Source organism: Malus domestica, chromosome 15 (assembly GCF_042453785.1).
Source record: "Malus domestica chromosome 15, GDT2T_hap1".
Taxonomy (NCBI): domain Eukaryota; kingdom Viridiplantae; phylum Streptophyta; class Magnoliopsida; order Rosales; family Rosaceae; genus Malus; species Malus domestica.
Window position 1 is genome coordinate 52,635,580 of NC_091675.1, and position 15,063 is coordinate 52,650,642.

A 15,063-nucleotide genomic window follows, 5' to 3' on the forward strand; every position below is an offset into this window, starting at 1 on the left:
CGTTCGATGAGTAGGTTCCGAAAGAGGAGGGAGATCTGGTCATGGGGAGGGTGCGATGATGGAAAGAGCATGATATTGAAAGTCGATATGAGTCCACTACTTAGTTTTTCTGTTTTTTTGAGTTCTGGGTGGCGTTGTACTTGGTGGTGGTGGCATTGTGACTACAAGTAACAGAGAGAGAAAGTCGGGGCGTGGTAATTCGAAGTTTTTAACTTTATTTATATATTTTTCATTCCGACTAGGGTTTAGCGACTTTTAGGACCTTGTTTGTTGTTCACTTATTCTAGAGTTTGATTATTCAAGCGAAGTTGTAGTGAGCATGTCTGCCCAGACTCAAGACACAGAGCCTGAGAAGTCAGTTCTTAAGCAAGTTAATCAACACTTAAGTAATAATCTAATCATTAGCAACCATACCTAGCATTACCATTGATGATGACCATGCTCTAATAAGAGACGTTGCTTATGAGGAGCCTGCTCCTTTTGTCATGATGTTAATGGTGCAATGCACTACTTGTTTTGGTGTTTTTTAACATAAGTGGCAGCTTGGATGATGATCATCATGATGGAAACCAAATTGTTCAATTGCCCTACGTAACCCTTTCTCCCAGAGGTTGCATCGCTTGGTGGTGGCTGACCAGTCACAAGGGCCAATTGTGCGAGCAGGCCAGCAGCCACCAAAGATGCTCCATGTCACAATTGGCCAGTACGCAGTAGATTAATTTTGTAACTACGTCTTAGCGCGTGCTTCCGACTTCATTTATTCAAAACAAGAGTAACATAAACGCATTCACCAAGTCAAATGTGACATAGCTTTGGTGTGTATGGGTGCGCCCATGTCTGTTTATGTTAGGTTGTAGTATGATTTCATGTAAGCTAGCAGTGTTTCTATTGACTTGTTTCCTAACTGACAGAAAGTATTACACCATCAAAACTGTTACCATAAATCATATATTTTTGTTTCAATGGACAAAAGAATTCTAAACCGAGGGAAGGGGATGAATCGAATAGATATGCAAATATATACTAAACAAGACTCAATGATCAAACAGATAACATGGTCCAAAATAGTTTTAAATTAAATGTCCTCTTCTCTTCAATGGTGGCAATTATCTCAGCAGCATGTAACTTAAAAACTCCACATGTGCTTGACTGCAAAAAGCCTTTATGCATTCACTGTAGTTCCTTGTCGAGCAAGGTATCGACGGATCATCTTCCAAGTCAACTAAATTGTTCGTTGCCTATATATAAGAGAAGAAACACCGTAGAATAAAAAAATCCTAACTTGGTAACAAACCAAAACCAAACTATATAAAACCAACAATAGGTTGAATGTAACGCGACCATAATGAGACATATGCATACCAATGCGACATATTGTCACACATTTCGAATTTCTACAAATGGATATTAATAAAACAAATGCACATCAACTTGGCAGATCACATGTCCGATCGATACCCAGAATTAGAATTGCTTCTAGATAGCATCACTTACCCTTTATTTACCCCTACCGCCCTTCAATTTTTCTGGAAGACTAGTGTGGGAGTGGAAATCGTCTTGCTTTGTTACTCTTCCTTAAAGCATTTGATTGCTGAGTTGGGGTGGGGTGGATAAAGTATTGCTTACCCCAAAATTATTGTTGGGTCTTAGGTTTGGTCTAGTAGGATGATTCACAAAGAAAATACAGTTTGAGCCTTTGATTTGGACTAAATGAATAGTACATGGCTCAAATTACAATTTGACTTGTCAAATGCTATGTCTCAATTTCCCTCTCGACTACCGTGAGCATTGAATGCAAAGCACTTTGATGTCTTTTGAAGGGAGGATGATATAAATTTAAGCAAAATCATCATTTTGGTTAGGCTAATTTTGATTCATCGCGCAAATTTTTTGGATTACTTTCTCATTGGTGCCATTACTTTCTGAAAAGTAATCCTAGGTTGGCTTCAAGTCGAAACATATGAATCATTGGAGGAAGACGTGGAAGGTATATCAGTACAAGTAAAGGACTTAGAGCAAAAGGTACTCAAATAATTTAGCAAACAATCAAGCATTCAAACCAAAACTCTCTGCCTTTATTTGTTTCATATCACTTGAAACCAAGACCTTGAACTCTAGGAAACTCTTGTCACATCCTGACCCGGCCCCCACCACATTCCGGGCTCGACTCCGCCATAGCATGATATCGTCCGCTTTGGGTCCCGACCACGCCCTCACGGTTTTGTTTTTGGAACCTCATACGAGAACTTCCCAATGGGTCACCCATCATGAGATGACTCTCGTGCGAACTTGCTTAACTTCGGAATTACGATGGAACCCGAAGCCAGTGAGTTCCCAAAAGGCCTCGTGCTATGTAGAGGTGGGAATATACATATAAAGCTTAGAGGATCCACTCCCTTGGGTGATGTGGGATGTTACAACTCTCCTTTAGACTCTAAGATCAATTAGAATTTGCTATGCTACCAACTTTTATGTGGTATCGATTTACCAACCTTAAGACAGTCTATTTGGTTAATCCTTTAGAAGGAAGCATCTTTAACCCAATCTGATGGCCTCATATCCATTCCGATAAGAGTTCTATCTATCGTTCTAAGTTCATATGTGTATGTACTTTCCTTGTTTTATGATATTCAGCAATATCAATATCAATTTCAAGTACTTACTTACTGTTTTCATCGCTTATTGTCTTTACTTTTGCTATGAATGACTAAAGTGGTGTGTTTGAATATAACCAGTTTGTGTCCAACCCCATCCTAGAAGTTTATGGTGTAACATCATGAAACAATTAAAGTCCTTAACATGTGAGGAATTAAAAAGAACCAAACTTGATGGGGTTCAAGTATCTCATATGCATATAATCTATTCTATAGATACTGTTTGAACCATTTCAATTTTAGTTTTTAACTTTCAATTTTTTGTAATTGAAAACTCGTTTGATAACTACTTTCAATTAAAAAAAAAATGAAAACTCAAGAAAGTAAGTTTTAAAATTTTAAAATTTTAAAATCACCAAATAATTTTTAAGTTTTATTAAAAAAAAATGAAAACAAAACTGAAAAATGAAAACGAAACCCTTTTACCATTTCAATTGGTGGTCATAAATTTTTTTAAGATTTAGTTTTCTGGCCCCAAAGGATATTTTATTTTGGTAATAATTTTTAAGCAGTTTTTATAGGTTCTGTTACCAGTTTTCTAAGGCCAATTTTTTTTTTTTCATGGTCCATGTGGTAATACCTTACTTTTAAATTCACCATGCGATGAAAAAGCTATCAATTGTAACTTTGTCGTGAAGTTCGTAACCAATCATAGTCCAAATTGGATTTCTCTAATTTTTCCGTTATATGTAGGGACAAAAGTGTCATTTTAAGTTCTATTAGTTGTAAAAACTAATCATAAAGCACCATACGGACATGAATTTTTTTTATCTTTAAAATTAGAATTAAAAAAAATGAAACAAGAAAACTACAAGATTCATTTTATAACTGGCTGTCATCGGATATATTCCACTTCCCTATCTCAAGACGGCCAAAAGTCCAAGACCATGATTAAAAAAAAATCAAAAAATTCATCTTAAGGAGCCAAGATAATTCCTACATTTTTTTAGTAGAATAGTGATCCCATGTCCAAACAAAGCTATTGACTCTATGAAGGGATACTATCTCTATATTTATAATTAAAAGGGAATTCAACCATATTCTTTCTTGGAAACCTAGAATTTCTTATTTTATGCTAAAATCTCTAACTCATGTTATGACATGTGCACCTGGAACGTAGCAATTCATAAATTCCATACAAATAAAATAGTAATTTAAGAGTTTACCAAAACTAAAACAATTAATAAAATATGTCATAAGGGCGGCTATCTATCGATTAAAAAAGTTAGAATATAATACTATATACTCTGGAGCGCCATAATTTAAAAAAAAAAAAAAAAAAAAAAACTTGTTGGCATTGCACGAGTCTCAGTCTCCACTTGACAGTGGTCTTACTGATCATCTCCTCGTTTAGACAGCTGCGGGTCCATATATCGAAGGCCTTACAAAAACTTATTTGACAATTTTAAATCTTGTTTGTGATAGTTAAAATCTACATGCAAGGTGCTTAAGAAACAAGTTTGGAGGAACTTTCCAGCTTGTGATTTCATTTCTTGAGATATTTGTTAGTGGAGTTCTGGGAAACCTTCAAGTCGACCTACTTAGGAAGCGGATATTTATGCATGAAACTATCCTGAAATACTTTCTTAACTTTTATTTATTTATTAAGCTCACGAAATCCACTTATTTAATTAAGGATCGTTTAGTGGGTTGGATGTGATTATATGATTGGATTGTCAAGGACTTGTAAGATAAGACTTATAATTTATGTATAAGGATATGTTAGATAGCTCACTCTAATGTGGACTCATAACTCATCAAGTTCAGTCCATCTCACATTTTTACACAATAAATAACAAATTGGACTCAAGTTTATTTTAATTGATCACAACCTATCTTATTCAGACTACCAAAAAGGTCCTTAACCCAGAAGCTATTAGTCACTTCAGACCTATTAGTCTGTGTAATTATTCTTACAAAGTCCTTTAAAAAATCTTGGCGAAATGATTGAAGCCCCTGCTGGATGTTATTATCTCACCAAGTCAAAATGCGTTCATCAAAGGCAGGCAAATCCAAGACAATATTATCTTGGCTCATGAAAATTTCCATTTTTTAAAGCTAAGGAAGACTAAGGCCTGGTTTGGTATTGGGGTGATTCTGAAAAAAAGTGGGTATCAAAAAAGTTGGTAAACATTTAGCTTCAATTTTTTTTCACAGTTTTGGGTGAAAAAAAGCCAAAAACACAAAGTTGCAAAACCCAACTTTGAAAAACCGGTTTTTTTTTACATCTGTTTTACATAAAAGTTTACCAAACACTATAATACTGCTTTTTTTTTTTTTTCAAAAGCACTTTTACAAAAAAGTTTACCAAACACTCTGCTGCTTTATTTCACAGCTGCTTATTCTCACAGCACAACAGAAGCAGTTTTTTTTTTCAAAGCACATCAAGACCAAACTAACCCTAAGACTAAATTTGAGATGGGGATCAAACTTGACATGAATAAGGCTTATGATTGAGTGGAGTGGGATTTCCTGGAGGCCGTTATGGAGCATCTTGGCTTCCACCGGAGATGGATAAACATGGTGATGCGCTGTGTGAAGACTATGGAGTTCTCAATTCTTATTAATGGGAGACCAGGGAGAGCTTTTAAACCCACCAGGGGTCTTCGGCATGGGGATCCCCTCTCCCCTTACTTGTTCCTCATTATCAGTGAGGTTCTTTCCTTGGTGATTAAAAGAGCGATTCAACAAGGTTATTTGGAGGGCATTCAAATTTCGACTTCGAGGCCAATGCTCTCACATCTTCTGTTCGCGGATGATACCCTCCTTTTTTCTGAGGGCTACCAAGCTGAATTGTAGGAACCTATCCACTATTCTTCATGTGTATTGCAAAGCTACTGGTCAACAAATCAGCTGCCAGAAATCGATTGTTTATTTTGGAGCAAATATCCCGGCCCTTTTGGCGACAGAGCTTTGTAATATTTTAGATATGCCAAAGGTGGAGGACTCGAGTAAATACTTGGGTATTCCCACAATCTGGGGGAGATCGAAGTGGATAACTGTTCAGTATATAAAGGACCAGGTTATAGAAAAAATTTCAAGTTAGAATCGTCGGTTCCTATCCCAAGCAGGGAAGGAAGTCCTCATTAAAGTGGTGGTCCAGGCTATTCCTATGTACCCTATGTGTGTTTTTCGGCTCCCGGAAGGTCTATGTAAAGAGATTGATGCGGCTGTGGAAATGTTTTGGTGGGCAGGAGCTAATAAGGACCCTGGGTTACACTGGATCAATTGGAAGGATATGGGGCGGCCAAAGAAGGAGGGAGGTATGAGATTTTGTAATTTTAAAGAGCCAAACAATGTTGGCAGTTGATTCATGATCCTGATTCGCTTTGGGCTCGGGTTTTAAAGGGCAGGTACTTCCCAAATGTTTCTTTCCTGGAGGCTAAAAAAAGCTGTAGAGCCTCGTGGGCGTGGGCGAGTCTCTTAGATGGTCAAGATGTTATTCTAAGGGGTGCTGGTTGGCAAATTATGGGAGGGCAACATGTTCGTTTTTGGTTGGATAATTGGATCCCTGGATTAACGGAGGGGCATCCCATCCTTCCTATGATTGGGGATGCTAACAATGATTGTAGGGTTGCAGAACTAATTGATTCGGTTACTAGGGAGTGGAATTTGGACTTGCTTGCTGATCTAGTCCCAGAGACGGTTTGTGGGGCTATTTCTCGAATCCATGTGGGTCCCCGCGTCTCTCCGGATAAGCTTGTTTGGCTTATTGAAAGGCATGGTTCTTATTCGGTTAAATCAGACTATAGATGGTGTCAAAGCCGACTACCCTGACATAATCATGACCGCCCGTCTTCTTCCCGAAGTATTGACTCCTGGGTTTGGGCTTGGATTTGGGGTTGCAAGGCACCACAAAAAATGCGACACTTCATTTGGAAGGCGTTATGCAGTACTCGTGCCACTAAACTCAACCTGTTCCACCATCGATGGTCCGAGTCCCCCCTTTGTCCCATTTGTGGAGAGAATGATGAGTCCACGGAACACGTACTTCTTCTGTGTCCGTGGGCTACCAAGGTGTGGTCGAGGAATCCTCTTCGTCTTCAAATTAATCGAAGCCCTATAACTACCTTGTCTGATTAGTTGTGCTTGGTTGTCAGTCAATTTTTGGATTGTAAGGAGAATTTTGAACGTTTTCTGGCTCAGGTCACCTTCTCATGCTGGTTCATTTGGAAGTCACAGTGTGAAGCTGTTTTTAATGGGATATCTCATTCTCCCTTTAGAACTTTGCGCTCAATAGCTACTGTTTTGGGTACCTTTCAAAAGGCTTCTAATACCCAGAGTCTAATGGCCACGACTAGCATGGGGCTATCTCGTGCTATGCTCCGCCCTTCTTTGTGGTCTCCTCCCTCTGTTAATTGGATCAAGCTGAATGTTGATGCATGTTGGATGAAGGATTCCTTATGTGGGCAAGTTAGGGTGGTTGTCAGAGATTGGAACTTCGGATGCATAGCGGTGAAATGTGTTCAGGTGCATGCTTCTAAGGCTATGATGGCGGAGACGTTGGCGGTCTTAGAAGGATGCTTACTGGCGAGAAACTTACAGGTACAGAAGGTAGTGATTGAATCTGATGCTTAGGCTATTATTCAGTTCCTTAATTCCTCTTCTGTGAGTTGTGATTGGGAACTGCTCCCAATCATGTCTCGTGTTTTGGAGGTCAGGATGAGTTTTCAATCATGCTCCTGATCGTGGTCTCCACGATCAGCAAATATGGCGGCATATTTTGTCACGAGGAACTTGTCTCCGGAGATGTGCGGCTCAGGCTGGGTGGTGACACCCCCATCTTCACTTGTGGGTATTCTGAACAAAGATGGTCTTCCATGTCCTCCGTAGGGGAGTTTTTGTTATGGTATCTTGGAAGACGCTGGAAGCCTTTGTGGCGACGTCTGTTGTTTCCCGTTATTCCTTGTTCTTGTTTCTGGGTGTGTTAGGCACCATTCTGTCTATTTCTTGGCCTTGGGCCTCGCTGGTTCTATGAAGTACTTTCAACCAAAAAAAAAAAAACGGAGCCTTAAGCACATGACTACTTAATACAACGGATTTAGATTCTTCTCCACTTTTATGTGGATATTTTAGATTTAACTTCTGTAAATAAAAATTTGAGGCCAATATTATGGATGTCCCATTTTGTAACTTTCATAAACTGAAGAATTCAATGCTAAATTATTATGGATCAACCATCACCTTCACTGTATGGTAAAATTTAATGCTTACCAAAGGCACACCATTCTTGTTGATAGAGCCAGGTCACAAGAAATACGAAGGAAACTAATTGGCCATTCATGGATAATAAGTGACCGAATCAATACAGCTTCTAGCCACAATTAGTAAGAAACCCCTTCAACTCTATGTTGCGTTTTGTGCTAATAAAACAACATGTACTTGTGCCATATGAAATCTTATTTCGGAGTAGACAACTTCAACCGAAAATGGAACCTCAGTGCATGGAAACCTAGCTAAGTCAATTAATGTGTGTCTGAAGTCACCAATATGAAAGTGATTTTAAAATAACTGAAAGCGCTTTTGATGAAAATATTTTCGAACTTATCCTCAGTAAAAACACTGGTGAATCATGAAAAAACACTTTTAGTGCTTCCTAAAAGAAACACATAACTTGTGCTTCTTTCATAAAGCACTTCCAAACGAGCCGTTACTACTTAGCTAACATCATCCTTCATTCCGATCAAACAATGCAAACTTTCACGTTATATGATATTTTTCAATGAAAATACTTTTTACAAATTACAACAAAGTCATGCCACCACAAATGTGATATTCGTAACTAAGTAGCATACTCATTTAATCGAATTCATATTAATCGAATTTGAGATTTGCAACCAAGACAGATACTACTACCACCAAAAGGCTAGGTTCTATCTACCGTCTCTACAATGCATTAATTCTAAAGGTTTTTCATCTTTTGCACTGAATTTGTCCGAGTCTAAAAAGTTTTAACTTTCCCTTAATATAGTGGAAGTATACTGTATAAAATATGACTGCATGCATATGAAGAAGGAAATAAGATGGCAACACCGTATGCACATCGACGGAGTCAGAATTTGATTGCAATAAGGACGGGGAAAATTTCTTAAATACTGATTACATGACTTTGATCTATAGTTTTTGCACATGATGTTTTGAAGGCATGCATGCATACAAGCTTAATTTTAAGTTCAGCTTATCTTATTTTGTTGGTGTATTTTATTGGTGCTCAATAAGTCTTCTGTGTGCTTAATAAACATAGACTAGGGACTTCACACGTGTTATTTACACCATATATTAATATCAAATGCTCAAATTAAACACATAACAACTCTTATCACATATTTGTATCATCCTTCTAATAGAGATGAGACCCACATGTGTTGATGAGTCTACTTCTATTAGAGATGCGATACAAATTTGGTATGAAAAATGTGGTAAATATAGTACTACTCAATAGTTAATGAAGACTTCTAATTACCTAGAAGATAAAAAAAAACGTTACTTTTACCGTGGTGGGCCCTACCTCTATTAGATAGATGGTATACGGATGTGGTGAGTGCAACATTATTCCCTAAAAATATATATAAAATGAAACAGAGGTCATTCGAATTTTTCGCTGTTAAGTATAATTTAGTTGGTGGAAAAGCAAGTTATTGGAGTCAATGACACCCAATGCACCCACTCTTCCTTCGCTACAGCACATACTATACTCTATACACATACATATATTTAAGTCTCAATAGTTAACGTGGGAGGAAGTGGGATCGGATATGTTAAAATTAAAATAGGAAATCATTGTTTATAAAACATGCGAGTCTATCGGGAGAAGTGGGAGAGGTCTTCCAGTTGACAAATTCAAGATCTGATGCCAAGGTTTCTCTTATTTTAGGATTTCGTCCGGGGTTCGTATTCCACCGGGAAAGAGGATGTCAGTATTTTTAATTGATTTTTCAACTAAAAAGTATCACTTTGGATCTAGCTTTAATTGCAACTATATAATAGTGGTGCCCGTTTAGGGATCGACCACGCCCCTTTACGGATCGATCACGAGTTCTTGATCGTGAATTTTGATAATCCGGACAACAAGCATATTTTTTTCACGAAAAAATTAGTTTAAGAATGATCAGTCATGATAAGTTAGTATTAAACTCACATCTCATTCTATTTAAATGTGGTACTAAGTGATGGCTAACGAGCATTTTAATATGTTACAGAAAAAGTCTCATGCTAATACCAAGTAACAAGGTTCCCATTGAAGTCACACGAGGTAGAACGCCTACATAAAATCAGCATAGTTTGCATCTATATACCCTCCAACTTCAAGATGTCCATTCTTCTATAATTCACACTGCGTACATAGCTTGCATGCATAATAATTAAGGTTTTGTAAAAGTTGTATTATGTAGACGCGTGCATGGCCGGAACGGCGTTATTATATATCAAACTAGATATTAGCTAGGCGGCTGCCTAAGTTCAGGGTAAAAGGCTTTCCAAGTCTATATATATGGTAAACTTTAGGGAGTTTTAACGAAAAGCCCGCGGTACTGTTCACTTTAACGAAAAATCACATTTTTCCACTAAAAAGTTAATCTTGGTACTATTCACTTTACTTTTTATTTTGTCTTTATCGTTAAAACTCAAAGTTTTCAAGCCCTTTTCATTAGTTTTCCTTAAACTTTATAGGTCAGATGTGGAGCTACATCGGTCATGTTTGTAAGTGTCTTAACTTAATCATCTATTGCTAGATGTTGGGTCTAAATTTGATGTTTGTAAGTGTCCTAACTTAATCACCTATTGCTAGGTGTTGGGTCTAAATTTGAAAACCCGCTATGACACCATCATAAACTTTATAGGCCCAGTATGGTCTAATACTAATATCACCGATATTGTCCAAACTTAATAATTTATTATTAGGTATTAAGTTTTATCACAAAATACTTCGGTGCAATTAGAAGTAGAACCATGTAATATAAATTGTTATTTGTTTTGTAAGATGGCCTATGTGGGTCTACTTTTGCAAGTGCACTACTTTTGCAGCTCATTTAATTTAAGTTTTGTGCGGGCGGATTATGAAAATAAAATAAAATATAGAGCACTTGCGTTGGGCGAGCTAACTAAACTAAACTCATCTTCTAGCTAGGAGATGGCTTTGCCCTGGAATATTAATATAACAGGCCACTGAGAAGCCATTAACCTAATATTTTTGTTTTGGTTTTGGTTTTAAGGGAAAAAATCACGATTTAATATTCATAAACGGAAAGCTATTTTTTTCAATGATATGTAGCATTAAGTGATATAGAAAATGGATAGATAAGATTAAGAATAGAATACTTAACAATTGTGAAAATTAAATTTAATGGATAAAACATGCGTAGCACAACGTAGCAATGAAGCCGGACCCTAAAGAAGAGAATGGTTGAGACCTGCATGGGGAAGTTTTGAATCGGCATTGCGCCTTGATGAGCGCCTATTCATTTTTATATGCGTGGCGTGGAGTGTCCAAGTCAGTCGTAGTATTAAAATGTAAATGTAATTCTTCAAGTCTTTGATTAATGCAAGTTAATTAAGGGCTCAATTAAAGTCAAAGCTTAGATGCGTCCTTGTTTGTCTAATCATACGTGTTTGAGATGAGATTCTTCAGTGTGATTGGTACACGGGATAGTATAACACGTGTCATTATATAAATAGTAGGATATATGTGCTAAAAAATTAATAACTCAAAAAATAAAATTTTCCACCACTCATATTAAGACACGTGGTGTACCACTTGTGTTTCCATCACAATTAAAAATTTATCGTCTTTGAGATGGGAGAATTGACTTCGGTGCCTAAAAAGCAGCATTAAAACAGAGAGAGAAATATATAGAAAAATAGAGAGAGAGGGGAAGAGATTCTGCAACCTTGTCTTACTTCAATGGGGATGAGAGAGCAGGAGAAAGACTTGGATATTGATCTCTCACTCCAAATTGATGCTAAAGAAGAAAAACGAGAAGAAGGCGTAGACGACGAGGAAGAAGAAGATGATCATCGCGTCGACGATGGTGTTGAAGAAGCAGCAGCAGAAGAAAAAGAGGATGAGCTAGAACCAAGAGTACAGAATAACAAGCTAAAAACAACGGAAGCCGGTGCCGGTGAAGAGGAAGACGATGATGCCTCAGTAGTCGAAACATCGTTGCAGGAGAATAATATGAAGACGGATCAGGAGGTACCGGTAGGGAAGTTTTTAGACATTTTTTTTTTTGGTAAATTAGATGTTTTGTAGTTTGATTATATATAGGTGTTTGTGATAATTTATTATCCAATTAATTAACTAACTAAATTACTATCTTAATTACATGTAACGTTTTACTAGTTAAGCGTTTTACAAATGGAGATGAGCCGGATGAAGGAAGAAAACAAGGTTTTGAGGAAGGTCGTAGAGCAAACGATGAAAGGTTATTACGATCTTCAAATGAAATTTACGGTTATCCACCAAAGTAACCAAAACAAGGTAGTTTAATCCATTTTAATTTTGTTATTAATTAGATCATAATTACAAGTATTTTTTTTTAATTGCTCGAGTTGTGTGTCTTGTATTTCCACAAGTAACAACATTGTTAATTTTCATGTATTTCATTGATTAATTTAGGATCCTCAAACCTTTCTCTCACTTGATGGTAACGATCCCAATGCAACTCAAGGACCCAAGATGAGTTCCAAGATGTTAGATATCAGCCATAGATCTCCAGTACCGTCACCAAAACGTGATGAAGTTACTGAAGAGAGTCAACTAGGGTTGTCACTGAGGCTACAAACCAGCTCTGCTACTACTGCCACTCAATTAAGGGGAAGAGAAGAAGAAGATGATGATAAAGAAGAGATCAATAACAAGGAAGGATTGACGAGGACTGCTAGTCTTACATCATCATCAGTGCAACTGCAAAACAAGTTACAGCGGACCGAATTGGCCGGAATTACGAGCCACGGTGCCCCTCATCCCAATCGGAAAGCTAGGGTTTCGATTAGGGCAAGATGTGAATATGCCACGGTGAGTAATTCGTTCCATTTGCAAGCACTAGTTAGTTTCTTAACAACTCACATATACATATACATATTACATACACATACATATACATATACATATACATATATGTACGTAGGGTTTAGCTTCATGCATACAGTATAGCAAGTAAGAGTAAATATTAACCACCTATATCGTTTAATAAGCTATATATCTCAGATGAATGATGGGTGCCAATGGAGGAAATATGGGCAGAAAATCGCGAAAGGAAACCCTTGCCCACGAGCCTATTATCGTTGCACAGTAGCCGCGGGATGCCCAGTCAGAAAACAGGTATTCTTTTTTAATGTGTTGACGTACATTACAAAAATATCGTTCGATTAAACAGTATACTTTTTGTTTGTTTTTAAAGGGTAGTGTAAACTAACCCACATATACATATACATATACATATACATAGATACATACATACATACATATATATATATATGCGTTGACGTAATTACATTACAAAACATCGTTCGATTAAAGTTCAATTTTTTTTCTTAAATTTTTTTTGGAAAATGTTATTTGAACTTCAAGTTTTTCAGTTATACCTTTTTTTTTTTAAATGTTTTGGATGGTATAATTGTAGGTTCAAAGATGCCAAGAGGACATGTCCATACTTATAACAACTTATGAAGGAACACACAACCATCCTCTTCCAGTGGATGCAACAGCCATGGCTTCATCAGCTTCTGCCGCAGCTTCCTGCATGTTACTAGATTCAAGTAACCATCATTTAGCAGATGGCACACCCTCTAACTACACTCAAGTATCCCTCCCTTACTACAATAGTAATACCCCTCATAATATGATGAACCTGAACCCTTCATCTCACTCCTCGTCAAACTATCGAATCATCAATCCTCACGACCCTTCCAAAGGACTTGTTCTAGACCTCACAAACAACTTTTACGATACTATTACATCCCAACCCCAAAATATTCCCATGGCCATGGGTAGCTCCTCATCATCTGCAGCACCAGGTTTTAGTAGTAGTTGGATGATGAGCAATACTAGCAGCAGATCTGCAAACTATTATACCAGTAATAGTCTCACCAACCGTCTTTTGGCTAACGGCAGTAGATCATCCGGCATGGCGCTAGCGGACGATCAGAAAGGTAACTGGAGATCAGGGGAAGAAAATATGTCGTTATTGGCTGAAAATGTAAGTGCCATTGCTTCAGACCCTAAATTTAGGGTTGCTGTTGCAGCTGCTATCACATCCCTCATTAATAAAGACAACCATGCAACAACTAGTCATCCTGCGCCGACTGCTTTTGCCCCAAGAGATCATGAAGACAACAATGGTAGCGCATCTACTAGCAACAATTGGGCCGTTGATCAACAATCTCTCTCATCCAATGGTAAGCTCATTCGCAAAAACACCTTAGAATAATTATCTTCTTAATGTTTTCTCCCTTTTTTTCTTCTTCTTTTAAATAGTGTATGTAATATTTCTTACTTAATAATCCATTTGTGCAAAAAGAAAATATAGTATCACATAAACTATATATGTACCATTATCTTTCTACATTTGCTTCCATTCACTTGGTTATACTATGTAATGGATTTTTGTGAATGCAATTATCATCATATTATTTTTCTAATTGCAGTTTTTAATTAATTATGTTGCGTAACATCAGCTGATCAAATTATTTTTTTTCACTAATGATTACAAAATAATTTTGTATTTATGAAAATAGATAAACATGTTAAAGGTTTGAGAATTCATTACATGGCGAGTATGGTTAGGCCCAACGTCTGCTGTCCTCTAAAATGGTGTCTTCTCTATGTCTCTTCTTTCATTTTTTGACATGTGTCATACCACTTAATCTCAACTTAAGTTAGAATTAAGTGGTATAACACGGTACACATGTCAAAAATGGAAGAGGAGACACCATTAGGGGACAACAGACCCCCTGCTGTATGGTTATTGGGAATGCTTGATGGTTAACTAGTTGGCTACGAGCATGCACTACTACAATATTAGCTTTAGGTGTCGGATGATGGTGGCGGTTTAATAAGCCATTATGTCTGATAAAAGATATTCGACACATCATTCAGTTAGTGTCGGATAAAAATGAAATCTTGTCAGTTATATCCGACATAAATTCCTGGCGGATATTTAGTGTCGGATGAAAGCGCTAGTATTTTTAAATTCTTTTTTTTTTAATATTTTTAATAGATTCTGGGTAAATGGTGGCGGTTATAACTAACAAAAATCGACTATTTTATTATTTTAGTTTATGGCGGTTATTATTTTAGTATTCAGTCGGTTATAACCGACATAATTGGACTATTTTATTATTTTTACGCCAAAAGTTTTTCAAAATTTTATTATTTTAGTGCTCATGGCCCTGTCGGATGTAATCGACAGGA

General features: G+C 37.1%; 1 protein-coding gene across 2 annotated transcripts; it reads left to right on the top strand.

Annotated features, from left to right (window-relative positions):
• The first annotated feature begins 11,503 nt into the window (after positions 1–11,503).
• On the top strand, positions 11,504–14,277 carry LOC103402322 (probable WRKY transcription factor 9). Of its 2 annotated transcripts, none has more exons than XM_070813881.1 (5): positions 11,504–11,850; positions 11,992–12,129; positions 12,268–12,666; positions 12,859–12,972; positions 13,274–14,277. In XM_070813881.1, exons 1-5 carry the CDS (start codon positions 11,554–11,556, stop codon positions 14,078–14,080), a joined length of 1,755 nt encoding a protein of 584 aa, XP_070669982.1. In that variant the 5' UTR covers positions 11,504–11,553; the 3' UTR covers positions 14,081–14,277. The 2 variants fall into 2 exon arrangements, with proteins under 2 accessions (XP_070669982.1, XP_008339282.3); XM_008341060.4 differs by having other exon boundaries at positions 11,504–11,844.
• The last annotated feature ends 786 nt before the right edge of the window (positions 14,278–15,063 follow it).

What these genes read in the sequence shown, in the direction of transcription:
- LOC103402322 (XM_070813881.1), top strand. Translation starts at nt 11,554, where the DNA reads ATGGGGATGAGAGAGCAGGAGAAAGACTTGGATATTGATCTCTCACTC. An exon ending in CAAGATGTGAATATGCCACG is followed by an intron (nt 12,667 to 12,858) that starts GTGAGTAATTCG and finishes TATATATCTCAG; the next exon opens with ATGAATGATGGGTGCCAATG. An exon ending in GATGCCCAGTCAGAAAACAG is followed by an intron (nt 12,973 to 13,273) that starts GTATTCTTTTTT and finishes GTATAATTGTAG; the next exon opens with GTTCAAAGATGCCAAGAGGA.